At 43.7% G+C, this 14,974-nt stretch overlaps 1 protein-coding gene across 1 annotated transcript in view; it reads left to right on the top strand.

Annotated features, from left to right (window-relative positions):
- Nucleotides 1-3,747: 3,747 nt before the first annotated feature.
- The window catches only part of LOC115140332 (reticulon-4 receptor-like), an 82,582-nt gene continuing 71,355 nt past the window's right edge, over nt 3,748-14,974 (top strand). Inside the window, exon 1 of the mRNA XM_029678669.2 lies at nt 3,748-4,298. Coding sequence (XP_029534529.1) covers nt 4,262-4,298 — 37 coding nt within the window. The 5' untranslated portion in view covers nt 3,748-4,261. The remainder of the gene's footprint in view (nt 4,299-14,974) is intronic.

The raw sequence follows: 14,974 nt of genomic DNA, 5'->3' as shown, positions 1-14,974 counted from the left end.
GACGCACGGCTCTCGACCTTCGCCTCTCCCTAGTCCGTACGGGAGTTGAGAATGAGACAAGACTTTAACTACGAATTGGATACCACGAAACTGGGGAGAAAAAGAGTTACAATTTTTAAAATAAATATGTACGTATCTACCTCAATTACCTTATACCCTTGCCCATCGACTCAGTTCTGATACCCCTTGTATATAGCCAAGTTATCGTTACTTGTGTATTCATTATTACCTTTATTATTACGTCTTATTTATTTTATATTATTCCTTTATTTTCTATCTCTCTGCATTGTTGGGAAGGGCCCATAAGTAAACATTTCACTGTTAGTCCACACCTGTTGTTTACCAAGCATGTGAGAAATACAATTTGATTAGATTTGATAATAAGGTGAGTGGAAGTAGTGTGATCAGTAATAGTATATCCCCACCCACACACAGACTTATTGACATAATGGGAAAGAGTAACCTAGGCAACAGGCATGTTTACGCAGTCTATTTATTTACAAACTACTGCACATATAAACACTAATTATTCAGAAAATGGAAATGATCTACATGTGAAGGGAGTCTGCCATGTAGGGTAGAAGTAGGTTTTCATAGTAGCTACCCAGAACCCGTCTGGGATTTTAATTTACGATGGGAAAAACAGCTACTGTAAAACAAACAATGCATATTTTATTGAATTGAGACACAGGTGTAAGTGGCAACAGAGGTTAAAGTCTCTCCTTGCTTTTGTACAACATATGACCTTTGACCTTCCTGGTTATGAAGGTTGTGTATGTTACAATGTCAACTGCCGACCCATCCTGCCTCTACTGTAAAGAGATTCAGGGAAGGAATGAAATGAGTGTCATTCAATAGCAAAGATGACTGTAAACAGGGGTTAAACCCAATCTACCCAATTCAATTTGATTCAACAAGCAATCCATAGTTGTATGATCTGGCTGATATAGTATTCCTGAATTTCTTCAGTTGGTTTAGTGGCTGTTGCTTAAAATACACCATGAATTGTATTGTGGATTGCTGTTTCACCTGTGAAATGTTACAGGGCTCTCTATACTTCAGAAATATGGATTAAGGTTAAGGGTGAGGATAAAATGCAGACTGTCATCTCTAATTTGAGGGTATTTTCATCTGACTACATATTTGTTGGATGCATTTGCTGTTTGTTTATGTTGTGTTTCAAATTATTTTGTGCCCAACAGAAATGAATGGTAAATCATTTATTGTGTCATTTGGATTTTATAGTAAATAAGAATAGAATATGCTTCTTAACACTTCTACATTAATTCCGATGCTACCCTGATTACAGATAATCCTGAATGAATTGTGAATAGTGATTGGTGAGAACATCACAGATGCACAAATATCAAACCCCTAAGACATGCTAACTTCTCACTATTTCAATAACAGGGGAGGTTAGCATTTTGGGGGGAGGTATGATATTTGTGCATCTAACTTTTTTCACTCATCAATATTCATGATTCCTTCAGGATTATCTGTAATCCTGGTAGTATCCCCATTCATATAGAAGTGTTTAGAAACATATTATATTCTTATATACAATAAAAGTAACTCCAAAATGATACAATATATTATTTACTATTAATTTCAATTGGTCACAAAATGATCTGAAACACAAACAAAACAAGCAACAAAACATGCTAGGACTATGTGTAGTCACAAGCTTGCTGCGGTCATAACATGCTAGGACTATGTGTAGTCACAAGCTTGCTGCGGTCATAACATGCTAGGACTATGTGTAGTCACAAGCTTGCTGCGGTCATAACATGCTAGGACTATGTGTAGTCACAAGCTTGCTGCGGTCATAACATGCTAGGACTATGTGTAGTCACAAGCTTGCTGCGGTCATAACATGCTAGGACTATGTGTAGTCACAAGCTTGCTGCGGTCATAACATGCTAGGACTATGTGTAGTCACAAGCTTGCTGCGGTCATAACCTGCTAGGACTATGTGTAGTCACAAGCTTGCTGTGGTCATAACATGCTAGGACTATGTGTAGTCACAAGCTTGCTGCGGTCATAACATGCTAGGACTATGTGTAGTCACAAGCTTGCTGCGGTCATAACATGCTAGGACTATGTGTAGTCACAAGCTTGCTGCGGTCATAACCTGCTAGGACTATGTGTAGTCACAAGCTTGCTGTGGTCATAACATGCTAGGACTATGTGTAGTCACAAGCTTGCTGCGGTCATAACATGCTAGGACTATGTGTAGTCACAAGCTTGCTGTGGTCATAACATGCTAGGACTATGTGTAGTCACAAGCTTGCTGCGGTCATAACATGCTAGGACTATGGGACCAAATTCTTAACTCTTTACTACTTTAATACACATACAGTATAAGTGAATTTGTCCCAATACTTTTGCTCCCCTAAAATAGGGGACATGTACAAAAACTGCTGTAATTTCTAAATGGTTCACCAGATATGAATGAAAACACCCTCAATTTAAAGCTGACAGTCTCAAATCCAAACTTTTCAAATCCAAACTTTTGGAGCATAGAGCCAAAATAATAAAAAATGCTTCACTGTCCCAATAATTACGGAGGGAACTGTAAGTTAATTACTATGTCAGAAGTGTAAACTAAAATCACTTTTTGCAGAGTGCTAGCCCACAGGCTTCAGGAGATGATTGCTCAATTGCATTCATATTTCATCATGTCCTTTGCATCTTCTACTGCATTTGGTTTCCATTAACAAATGGATAGCAGAAAGGGTACTAAAAAACGGCATGTAATGTTGCTATGACATCTGAAGCTTCAATTGCACTGGATCCACTTTGTTGCCCCAAGAGTAGCCTAGGCTGCTACATGGTGAGAGCATTTTCACCACTGAAGCTGCGCTGGTGCTGTGCATGGGCTGAAAGGACATCCTTACCATGTGGCAACTACACATTGACCTACCGCTAGGAGGCGCATGGTACTTAGAAATAACGGCGCGGGCGGTACTGATCTAATTCCCTTGGGTTTCAGTACATCTAGCCTGCAGAGTGCACAGCGAAGGGAATTTGTTTTCTCGGTCCAATCAGTCTCCGCAGCATGCATGCATCAATGGAGCTTAATATTCAATCACTTTTTAACTACGGTCTTTATTACATCAAATAGGTGTAATGGGCGCATCCACTCAAACGTTTCGCATGATCCCCTCAAGCTTTTTGTGCATTCCTGTGTACTCTACTACGGTTGTGTAATTGTAACCCAATGACGGTGCGCAAATTGATAAAACAATAAACTACGGTCTCCATACCTTGATGGTTAATTTGGCGAAATGCTAAACGGTGATGAAGATTTGGGAGATTTCTATCAGACTAGAATTGTGTACTACATTTTAATGTAATAACAAAAGCTTGTAATATTTAAAGGAAGGAAATTACAACCATGTTCAGGAAAATGCTGCTTCTCAAATATCCCTTTTCCGCTTATAATGCTTTTCGGTCAGAACTGCGTTGCCCCTTCCCAACCATTATGCCTTGTCCCATAAGTAGGCTAGCCGTTCACCTGCAAGGTGTATTTTCGTATGCATGTGCGTGCTTGAGCATGTTTGATCCAAAACAGATTCCCCGCACGTCAAACCACCCGTATCTTCTAAAACATTCATTAGCGCGCAGTCACTGATCCAGACCCATAAAACATTCATCTTTGAATTCCCCCCCCCCCCCCCCCCCCATCTCTCTCTCTCTCTCACTCTCACGGCACCGCCCTCTCTTTTATGCGACCCCCATGCAAACCCATGTTGTACTGCGCTGGGCAGTGCAGCCAATATTCAAACACATATAGATGTACTTCCGAATACAGTCAGTTAGAAATCAGACAGGATGTGTACGTCAGTAGCCTGTCCATGGATTCCTTTCTGATTTCTTCTGTCTCTTTTAGACTTAACCAATTTTGGAACTTAGTGCTCTTTGTGTGTTTTTTTGTTGATTGTTCGCGCGTCCTTTTGGGGTGTTGTTCTACGCTCTGCGCTCCCGTAGCCTACGTTGTGTGTTGGTTGAGTTTGGATACTATACACTTCTTGTCTCGCTCCCACTGGCCCAGATGACTGTGCGCCGTTCCAGCCGGAGACGTTGTTCTCCAGTCGGCTTCAGCAGGAAAACCTCCGGCTAAAGTTTGAATGTAACGGTGACTGGGAGGTCCGTGACAACACCGTGCCCTGGATTTGCAATTATCTATCGATTGCAACTAAAGAGCGGATATACAGTCTCCGCAAACAGGCTTCATCTGTTGGATTTATTCAACTACTGGATGTATTCAAAAATCATGAAGACCAGTCTTGTTGAGGGTAAGTACACAGGCAACATCCCATAAAGTTGATTATAGGTTGCATTGACTAGAATGATACAGGTACGTGATTGTAAATTAGGACACCAATAAAATCGAAATCGAGCACCGTCATTGCCCTCCGCATGCTACTACCTTGAGATGGTAACTTGGAGGAGAGCGCGCGGAACCCCTAGAAATCAACGGAAGGTTGTTTGGATGATTTGGACTGAGAGAAAACATTTCTCAATGGATTTCGAATTGGTGAACATAATGCAACTTGAATAAGTGCTTTGTGAAAGAAAAATATAAATATCATTATATTTGCGCTACTCTTACCTTCATAAAACAATATATTTATAAAATAGAATAATATATGTTAATCTAGCTCTGACAGTATTGGATCAATAACGTTGAATATGAACATTGAGGGGGGTAATTAGTAGGTCTATATCTCACGTTGGCTAGTCATCATTAATTGATTACCGTAAAACACATCCTCACACCATGAATGACTGATGTTATCAATAATGATTATATAGATATGACATTCTACCACTAGTCTATGGCCAAGGGACAGTTGCGTCAGTACATTTACACACAGTTTGGAATAACAACATGCCCGAGCGGATTTAGCAACCTCGCGCCTCGCCCGTATCTTCTATTTTTGCGGTTTGTGCCATGGCCATTAGGAGCTGCTCTTTGATGAAGTCTGCAGATGGTCTGCTTTAATGCTCATGCCGGTCGGATTATATCGCTCTTTTCCAACTGCTTTACCCATAATGAATGGTTTAGTGGTGGCCTGGGCTATGTCTGTAACCAGTGTGACAACAGGGGGCACTAGGGTTTAGAGGGAAGGTGATTCTTAATGAATGTGGGTCGGGAGAGATCCAGATTTGTGTTGGTGATCATGTAGCAGTAAAATGAATCATGTAATGACTGGATGGTGTGTGTGTCGAAGGAGGGGGCATATCATAACTTCACACACTCACACACACACACACACACACACACACACACACACACACACACACACACACACACACACACACACGGGCACTCACACACACACGGGCACTCACTCACACACACACACACACACACACACACACACTCACACTCACACTCACACACACGGGCACTCACACACACACACACACACACACACACACACACACACACACACACACACACACACACACAGGCACTCACACACACACACACACACACACACACACACACACACACACACACACACACACACACACACACTCACACTCACACACTCACACTCACACTCACACTCACACACACAGACATTCAAACCCACTCTGCTTACGCAATATGTCGTGTACACTCCTATGGCCTCATGTTGTTCATTACTAAAAACAGAGGATTATAGGAGGAAAGCAGCAGATTACAGTAGAGGACAACAGTGTGTTTGTATTCCACAACTACAAATCAAACAGGCATTTGTTTGTTTATTCCGTTTGATATACCCACAGCTAATGCTAATTCATTTGTATCCCATCTCATTGGCATGGAACTTGGAATGTTCCCCAGTGTTCTATGAGCTAAGGTTCATTCATCATTAACTTTCTGTTGTGATCTAGTAGTAAGTGTAAAGAAATGCCAGACAATGTCTACTGATATTTCAGTGGGATTGTGCTGTTGTAATTTGTATACCTCAAAGGCCATTAGGCCTTCTTTGAATAGATTCATTAATAAGGCTGTCATGTCGTGTGTTTATTGAACTGTCACAGCTAAAGCAGGTTTAATGTATGCAATTTCTCATTCAGACAGCATATGATCAAATATCAGCCACCTCTCCTGGAATAACACCATTATGTGTATATACAGTACGTTTCAATTCTGATCTCTGACATCGCTCTTTCTGATTTTTCTCTTAATTTTCTTAATTTGGTACTTTTTCTGGATTATCTGTGTATTTCTTTAGTCGTCCTTTCTAGGTATTATTGCAATGTTGGATATAACAACACAAGAATTTCACTGCACCTTGATAACATTTGAAAATCTGTGTACACGACTAAGAAACATTGATTTGAATTCATTTGAGCTGTTGCTCTGGGGATTCTTTCTTTAATTCCTGTCAAGAAAAGCCAATAGATGACAAACAAATGGATAAAACCATTATATGGAGCTGAATGCTTTAGTTTCATGAGCTTTGAAACCAAACAATGAGGGCTTTTTTCAATTAGTTATTTTTTTGGCAACACTGGGTTTTGGCAACACTGTGCAAGGAAAATATACATTTTGCTGACTTTTTGCACTATCTTTGTAAATAGGTTGCTTGAAGTGACCAGTTATGAGGAAGCAGGATTAATTGTTTGGAATATTAGAGCTGAAAAAAGATGGCACAGAAACATGAATAACAAAGCTTGATTAGCATATAAGGTATGATCAAACATCACATCGGTATAAATTCACAATGAGACATGGCAGCTGCTGTACTCTAAACGTGATTTTGAAATAAATGTCCGTTTGTGTTTTGTATGGCCGCATTTGAGAGAGAGAGAGAGGAGAGAGGTTACAGCGATAGAGAGGCGGAAAGAAGGAGAGACAAGGGAAGCCGTGAGAGAGGTGTGTATGAGAGGTGTGTATGAGAGGTGTGTATGAGAGGTGTGTATGAGAGGTGTATATGAGAGGTGTGTATGAGAGGTGTGTATGAGAGGTGTGTATGAGAGGTGTGTATGAGAGGTGTGTATGAGAGGTGTATATGAGAGGTGTATATGAGAGGTGTGTATGAGAGGTGTGTATGAGAGGTGGTTATGAGAGGTGTGTATGAGGGGGTGTATGAGAGGTGTGTATGAGAGGTGTGTATGAGGGGGTGTATGAGAGGTGTGTATGAGAGGTGTGTATGAGAGGTGTGTATGAGAGGTGTTTATGAGAACGTGAGAGAGGTTATTATTACCTAGCTCAAATTCTATGTGAGTGAATTCTCCTCAATGTTTTCCTATTAGAAGACAATACATTCTGCCAATGTGTTAGTCAAGCATCTTAAAGCTTTGGAGGGGGCATATTATGAACAATGTGGTTGAGAGAAAGAGAGAGACAGAGAGAGAGAGACATAGAGACAGAGAGAGAGAGAGAAAGAGAGAGAGAGAGAGACATAGAGCGAGAGAGAGAGAGACATAGAGACAGAGAGAGAGACATAGAGAGAGAGAGAGAGAGATAGACAGAGCGAGAGAGAGACATAGAGCGAGAGAGAGAGAACAAGAGGGAGAGGGAAAGAAGGAGACAGAACGAGAGAGAGAGAACAAGAGAGAGTAGAGAGAGAGTACAAGAGAGAGAGAGAGAGAGAGAGAGAGAGCACAAGATAGAGAGAGAGAGAGATAGAGAGAGAGACAGAGAGAGAGAGAGAGAGAGAGAAAGAGAACAAACAGGTTGCCTCCACCATTTCCCCACCATGCAATGCAGTCCCATGTGGATCAATATAGTGCTGAGAAAAGGTGTTGCATGCGTGTGGTCCTACCCAGGATGCTCTAATTGAGGTTCTTCAGATAAGGCAGCAAGGCTAAACTGGATTGGTCGTGACTGGCATACGGCCAATGAAACAGAGGCAGAACTCTTCCCGTGAGGTTTGAGATAAACCTCCCAGGGGTCAGTTGCAGTCAACAGGATTGTCTTCAACACAACATATGTTTTGGCATTAAGCTGATACGCAAACCGAGACCCAATTACAGTTGGAGGAAGGAAACACAACATTTTAGCCCGGAAAAGTGACTTTATGCTATATGAAAAAACCAGACTGGCTGCAGCTGGAAAAGATTGGTTGAGTTACTTCTCACGCTATTTCACCAGAGTTTGTTTTAAACGTAATCACATTCTATCACGTTGCATCAAATTACGTTTTTTAAATGTAATTTGATAGATGTTATCAATGCTCATAGCTTGTCTCAATTTAAACCAGGTTTCAAGATTTGGTTGATTTCAAATTGAATTGATGTTTGAATGAATTGAAGGTTGATCTGGTGATGTCTTTGCCCAGAGGGAAGTGAGTCTTCTTCAATAGCTATAGGAATATACAGATGTAGGATCTTAATTTGAGCCGGTTTGCTACAGCAGGAAAATAATCCTGCAGCAACGGGTAATGTGAATTGTTATGTTGATTATAATGAATGGATTTTTTTGTAGGGGTTGATGCATTTGTCATTAGGGCAAATCAAGTCTATCATTTTAAAGTGGAAATTACAAACTTTAGAAGCCTTTTTTAACCTGGTATTTTCCTCTCTTCAGCTTGCCCTTGTGTTTGTGCACCTTGGCTGTAAAGCAAGGTAACAACAAGTATTCAACTTTTATTTTTTTCAAGTACGGTATACAACAGGTTTTATAGCTCTTAAATTGATACCATCAGAGTGAATCCTTCTCCAAAGTCTCTGATGGCTATAATACAGTGGAGGTTGCTGAGGGGAGGAAGGCTCGTAATAATGTCTGTAACGGAGCCAACAGAATGGCGTCAAACACATGGAAACCATGTGTTTGATGTATTTGATAACATCCCACTGAATCTGCTCCAGCCATTACCATTAGCCCATCCTCCCCAATGCAGGTGCCACCAATCTCCTGTGCTATAAAAGACAAAAACACACAGTGACAACGAATGCTTAAAGGCAGTGGGTGGCAATTTCCCAACGATTGTACATTGATGTAGCTCGTACTTCATTGGGGTGTGTCTTAAAGTCAAGTGTCTTGAAATGTGACCTAAATCCTGGGTAACAGAATCACATTCGACACCAGAGACCTCCGTCTTCCTATGTGCCTAGATAGCCAGCAAGATGATGCCCTCCCATAGGGAATAACCCTTGGTCCTAGACGTGTGCAGGAGGTCGTAGTTAGTGCCTAGTTTTCGATTGCATTGGCAGAAAGTCTCCATAGATTGGTAATCTGAAGCATACTGGCAGCATCCCAAATGGTACTCTATTCCCTATATACTGCACTATAGGCCCCGGTCAAAAGTAGTGCACTATATAGGGAATAGGGTTCCATTTGCGACACAGTCAATGTTCAGTGAATCCTAATGAGCCCCAGTTCTTCAGGGGAACCCTTTTAATTGGCTCAGCAGGCTAGCCCTCATGAATCGCAGTGTTGTTTACACACAGAGAGAGAGAGAGAGAGCGAGAGAGAGAGAGAGGCCCCAGAACCATCCTGAAGGTTAGCCCATGTCTTCCAAACCCGTCATTACTAATCAGTAGACAGAGACTAAGAGGATAAACAAAGAAAATTATATTTGTTTATGTGGAAGAAAAACCAATGGTTGAACTGAGTAAATATAATCTGAAACTCATGCAGATTATAAGGTTCTAATCCCCTCTTTGGGTTATAGGGTTCTAAATCCCCTCTTTGGTTTATAGGGTTCTAATCCCCTCTTTGGGTTATAGGGTTCTAAATCCCCTTTTTGGGTTATAGGGTTCTAATCCCCTCTTTGGTTTATAGGGTTCTAATCCCCTCTTTGGGTTATAGGGTTCTAATCCCCTCTTTGGTTTATAGGGTTCTAATCCCCTCTTTGGGTTATAGGGTTCTAATCCCCTATTTGGGTTATAGGGTTCTAATCCCCTCTTTAGGTTATAGGGTTATAAACCCGTCTCTGGGTTATAGGGTTCTAATCCACTCTCTGGGTTATAGGGTTCTAATCCCCTCTCTGGGTTATAGGGTTCTAATCCCCTCTCTGGGTTATAGTGTTCTAATCCCCTCTCTGGGTTATAGGGTTCCAATCCCCTCTCTGGGTTATAGGGTTCTAATCCCCTCTCTGGGTTATAAAGTTCTAATCCCCTCTCTGGGTTATAAAGTTCTAATCCCCTCTCTGGGTAATAGGGTTCTAATCCCCTCTCTGGGTTATAGGCTTCTAATCCCCTCTCTGGGTTATAAAGTTCTAATCCCCTCTCTGGGTTATAAAGTTCTAATCCCCTCAATGGGTAATAGGGTTCTAATCCCCTCTCTGGGTTATAGGGTTCTAATCCCCTCTCTGGGTTATAGGGTTCCAATCCCCTCTCTGGGTTATAGGGTTCCAATCCCCTCTCTGGGTTATAGGGTTCTAATCCCCTCTCTGGGTTATAGGGTTCTAATCCCCTCTCTGGGTAATAGGGTTCTAATCCCCTCTCTGGGTTATAGGGTTCTAATCCCCTCTCTGGGTTATAGGGTTCCAATCCCCTCTCTGGGTTATAGGGTTCCAATCCCCTCTCTGAGTTATCAGGTTCTAACCCCCTCTCTGAGTTATAGGGTTCTAATCCCCTCTCTGGGTTATCAGGTTCTAATCCCCTCTCTGGGTTATAAAGTTATAATCCCCTCTCTGGGTTATAGGGTTCTAATCCCCTCTCTGGGTAATAGGGTTCTAATCCCCTCTCTGGGTTATAGGGTTCTAATCCCCTCTCTGGGTAATAGGGTTCTAATCCCCTCTCTGGGTTATAGGGTTCTAATCCCCTCTCTAGGTTACAGGGTTCTAATCCCCTTTCTGGGCTATTGCCTGACTGTTGGAATTTAGAATTTGTAAGGGATAACTAGAATTAGAATTTACAGGATGCTACAGCCTATGAGAAATAATGTGCCTCCTTCGACTGACCGACATAGGTCATACAATATGAGCCTTGGCTGTTTCTTCTGGGTAGGGCCAATATCCTTTCCAACTGAAAATTCAGTTACACAACACTGGTGGCACATTTATTAGTGTGCTTAAAAACTCCACTCTGACAGAAGCGGTATCGTAATCGTTTAAAGAAGCCTACGCGGGGCATCCAAGATCAAAACCTCACCAACAGTTACATTGTGCAATTATTTTCTTTTTTTACCTTTATTTAAACAGGCAAGTCAGTTAAGAACAAATTCTTATTTTCAATGATGGCCTTGGAACAGTGGGTTAACTGCCTGTTCAGGGGCAGTTGACAGATTTGTACCTTGTCAGGTTGGGGATTTGAACTTGCAACAGATGCTCGGTTTAGATATGATACAACCATACAGCCAACAAACAGACTAATCACACGAACACCCCTGGGGCAATCCACTATGTCACTATCTCCAGCAGGGGTGCAACTTTGGTTTTACAAGTGGGGGGGTCATCTTTTAATTTAATTTTTAATCCAGTCGGATAAACCCTCCAAACAGCCTACCCGACTGCTAGGAGCCGTCCGCATGGTCCTAAAGCACACCCGTTGCCTAATTTTGTATCACATTCCAATGATAACACTGGGGGGGGAGAAAATGCAATTTTAGAATGTGGCATGTCCCCCTGTCCCCAGTGAAAGTTGCGCCCCTGATCGGCAGTATCCATCACAACTTTTGAATCTGATGCTCCTCTCGCTGTATTGTTCTATCAGACGTAACCATTTAACTCTTTAGCATGTGTTTATACATAGGTGGATGGCTCTGTGAGCTAGCTAATTGATGGGCCTGACCATCTCGTTTTCCTCACATGCACAGCCACTCTCAGGGGCTTCAGCAGAGCACAGGCCTATCTGACATCTGACACACATAGTTAATACGATGTTATCGCTACTGGCATGAGCTAGTTACAGTGGAGTACCATGTCAACTAAATCAACGCTATCTGCCACATTGGGTTAATAGTGTGTTCTCTACTGGCATGAGGCACGCACAATGTAAAGTCAAGGAAAACCAGCCCTATCAGGACCGACCAGTGCATGTCTGTCTGACACAGAGAGGTAATGCTGAGTCATGTGTACTGGCACAAGGCACACACAGTATAGTACCATGTCAACCCTATCTGACAGGTTCCATGTCAAGTCAATTCACCCTATATATACGGTACTGTTTTACAGCTGCTGTATCCTGTGTATGTGACATATAAGTGTTGAAACTTTATACTTGAAGTCAAACAGGCCCATTTGGAATGACTGTTCCATGTCCTGGTGTATACCATGTAACTTGTGTGGTTTAATCTATCTGGGTCCAACCTAACACAGCTAGTTAATGCTATCTAGTACCATACCATGTCTATGAAGTTAACCCTATCTGACACAGCTAGTTAATGCTATCTAGTACCGTACCATGTCTATGAAGTTAACCCTATCTGACACAGCTAGTTAATGCTATCTAGTACCGTTGTTATGCAGATGAGTAAGGACCCAACAGCGATTCAACAGAAACAGAGTCTTTTAATGTCCAAACAGGGAAAACATAAATCCTCAATCTTTACAGGAGATGTCCAAACAGGGAAAACATAAATCCTCTATCTTTGCAGGAGAGTCCTCCTTCTAGTAGTAGAGGAGAATTGCAGGGCTAGCGGCAACCGACTGCAGGTCCCTCTGGGTAGGCGCGGGCCGTAGAGGACAGAGACACCTGCTCACACGCAGCATCTGAAGAAGAGGCAGATTACGACAGGACGGGACAAGGGCAAAGCAAACAAGAATCCGACAAGGACAGAAGCAGAAACAGAGAGAGAAATAGAGACTTAATCAGAGGGCAAAAGAGGGGACAGGTGTGAGAGAGTAAACGAGGTCGTTAGGAGAATGAGGAACAGCTGGGAGCAGGAACGGAACGATAGCGAGAGAGAGTAACCAATACGACCAGCAGGGGGAAACGAAGAGAAGGGAAAGCCCAGGACAAGACATAACATGACAGTACCCCCCCACTCACCGAGCGCCTCCTGGCGCACTCGAGGAGGAAACCTGGCGGCAACGGAGGAAATCACCGATCAGCGAACGGTCCAGCACGTCCCGAGATGGAACCCAACTCCTTTCCTCAGGACCGTACCGGAAAACGATGAAGAGGGAATCATTGTGCTATTATTATTTTTAAATGAGACACGGGTAGAGAACTGTAAGAGTTAGAGCTATCAGGACCAAACAGGCCAGGAGAGTGACAACTTGGGGCAGACTGAGACACAGCAAGGCTAGGAGCAGGACCAGGAGAGATGCGGTGGCTGGGGACAGACTGAGACACAGCAAGGCCAGGGGTAGGGGCAGGAGGAGAGTTACCAGACTTAGTCTGCGCGCAGTCCGAACAAGCAGCCACGAAACGACGCGTGTCACGCTCCTGAGTGGGCCACCAAAAACGCTGGCGAATAGAAGCAAGCGTACCCCGAACGCCGGGGTGGCCGGCTAACTTGGCAGAGTGAGCCCACTGAAGAACGGCCAGACGAGTAGGAACGGAACGAAAAGAAGGTTCCTAGGACAAGCGCGGAGACGGAGTGTGAGTGAGTGCTTGCTTTACCTGCCTCTCAATTCCCCAGACAGTCAACCCGACAACACGCCTCAGGGAGAATCCCCTCGGGGTCGGTGGAGGCTACTGAAGAACTGAAGAGACGGGATAAAGCATCAGGCTTGGTGTTCTTAGAGCCCGGACGATAAGAAATAACGAACTCGAAACGAGCGAAAAACAGCGCCCAACGAGCCTGACGCGCATTAAGTCGTTTGGCAGAACGGATGTACTCAAGGTTCTTATGGTCAGTCCAAACGACAAAAGGAACGGTCGCCCCCTCCAACCACTGTCGCCATTCGCCTAGGGCTAAGCGGATGGCGAGCAGTTCGCGGTTTACCACATCATAGTTACGTTCCGACGGCGACAGGCGATGAGAAAAATACGCGCAGGGTGGACCTTATCGTCAGAATGGGAGCGCTGGGACAGAATGGCTCCCACGCCCACCTCTGACGCGTCAACCTCGACAATGAACTGTCTAGAGACGTCAGGTGTAACAAGGATAGGAGCGGATGTAAAACGCTTCTTGAGGAGATCAATACTACAATCATACGACCGGTGAGGAGGAAGGGAGGTGGCCCTGGACCGACTGAAGACCGTGCGCAGATCATGATATTCCTCCGGCACCCTGTCAAATCACCAGGCTCCTCCTGAGAAGAGGGGGCAGAAGAAACAGGAGGGATAGCAGACATTAAACATTTCACATGACAAGAGACGTTCCAGGAGAGGATAGAATTACTAGACCAATTAATAGAAGGATTATGACACACTAGCCAGGGATGGCCCAAAACAACAGGCGTAAAAGGTGAACGAAAAATCAAAAAGAAATGGTTTCGCTATGATTACCAGAGACAGTGAGGGTTAAAGGTAGCGTTTCACGCTGAATCCTGGGGAGAGGACTACCATCCAAGGCGAACATGGCCGTGGGCTCCCTAACTGTCTGAGAGGAATGTCATGTTCCCGAGCCCAGGCTTCGTCCATAAAACAGCCCTCCGCCCCAGAGTCTATCAAGGCACTGCAGGAAGCTGCCGAACCGGTCCAGCGTAGATGGACCGACAAGGTAGTACAGGATCTTGAAGGAGAGACCTGAGTAGTAGCGCTCACCAGTAGCCCTCCGCTTACTGATGAGCTCTGGCCTTTACTGGACATGAAATGACAAAATGACCAGCGGAACCGCAATAGAGACAGAGGCGGTTGGTAATTCTCCGTTCCCTCTCCTTAGTCGAGATGCGAATACCCCCCAGCTGCATGGGCTCAGCACCTGAGCCAGTGGAGGAAGATGGTAGTGATGCGGAGAGGGGGAAACGGATAACGCGAGCTCTCTTCCACGAGCTCGGTGACGAAGATCTACCCGTCGTTCTATACGAATAGCGAGTTCAATCAAAGAATCCACGCTGGAAGGAACCTCCCGGGAGAGAATCTCATCCTTTACCTCCGCGTGGAGAACCTCCAGAAAACGAGCGAGCAACGCCGGCTCGTTCCAGTCACTGGAGGCAGCAAGAGTGCGAAACTCTATAGAGTAGTCCGTTAT

The sequence above is a fragment of the Oncorhynchus nerka genome, linkage group LG13, assembly GCF_034236695.1.
Source record: "Oncorhynchus nerka isolate Pitt River linkage group LG13, Oner_Uvic_2.0, whole genome shotgun sequence".
Classification (NCBI taxonomy): Eukaryota; Metazoa; Chordata; class Actinopteri; order Salmoniformes; family Salmonidae; genus Oncorhynchus; species Oncorhynchus nerka.
Note: the sequence above shows the minus strand (reverse complement) of the source record. Positions and strands in the feature narration are given on the sequence as shown.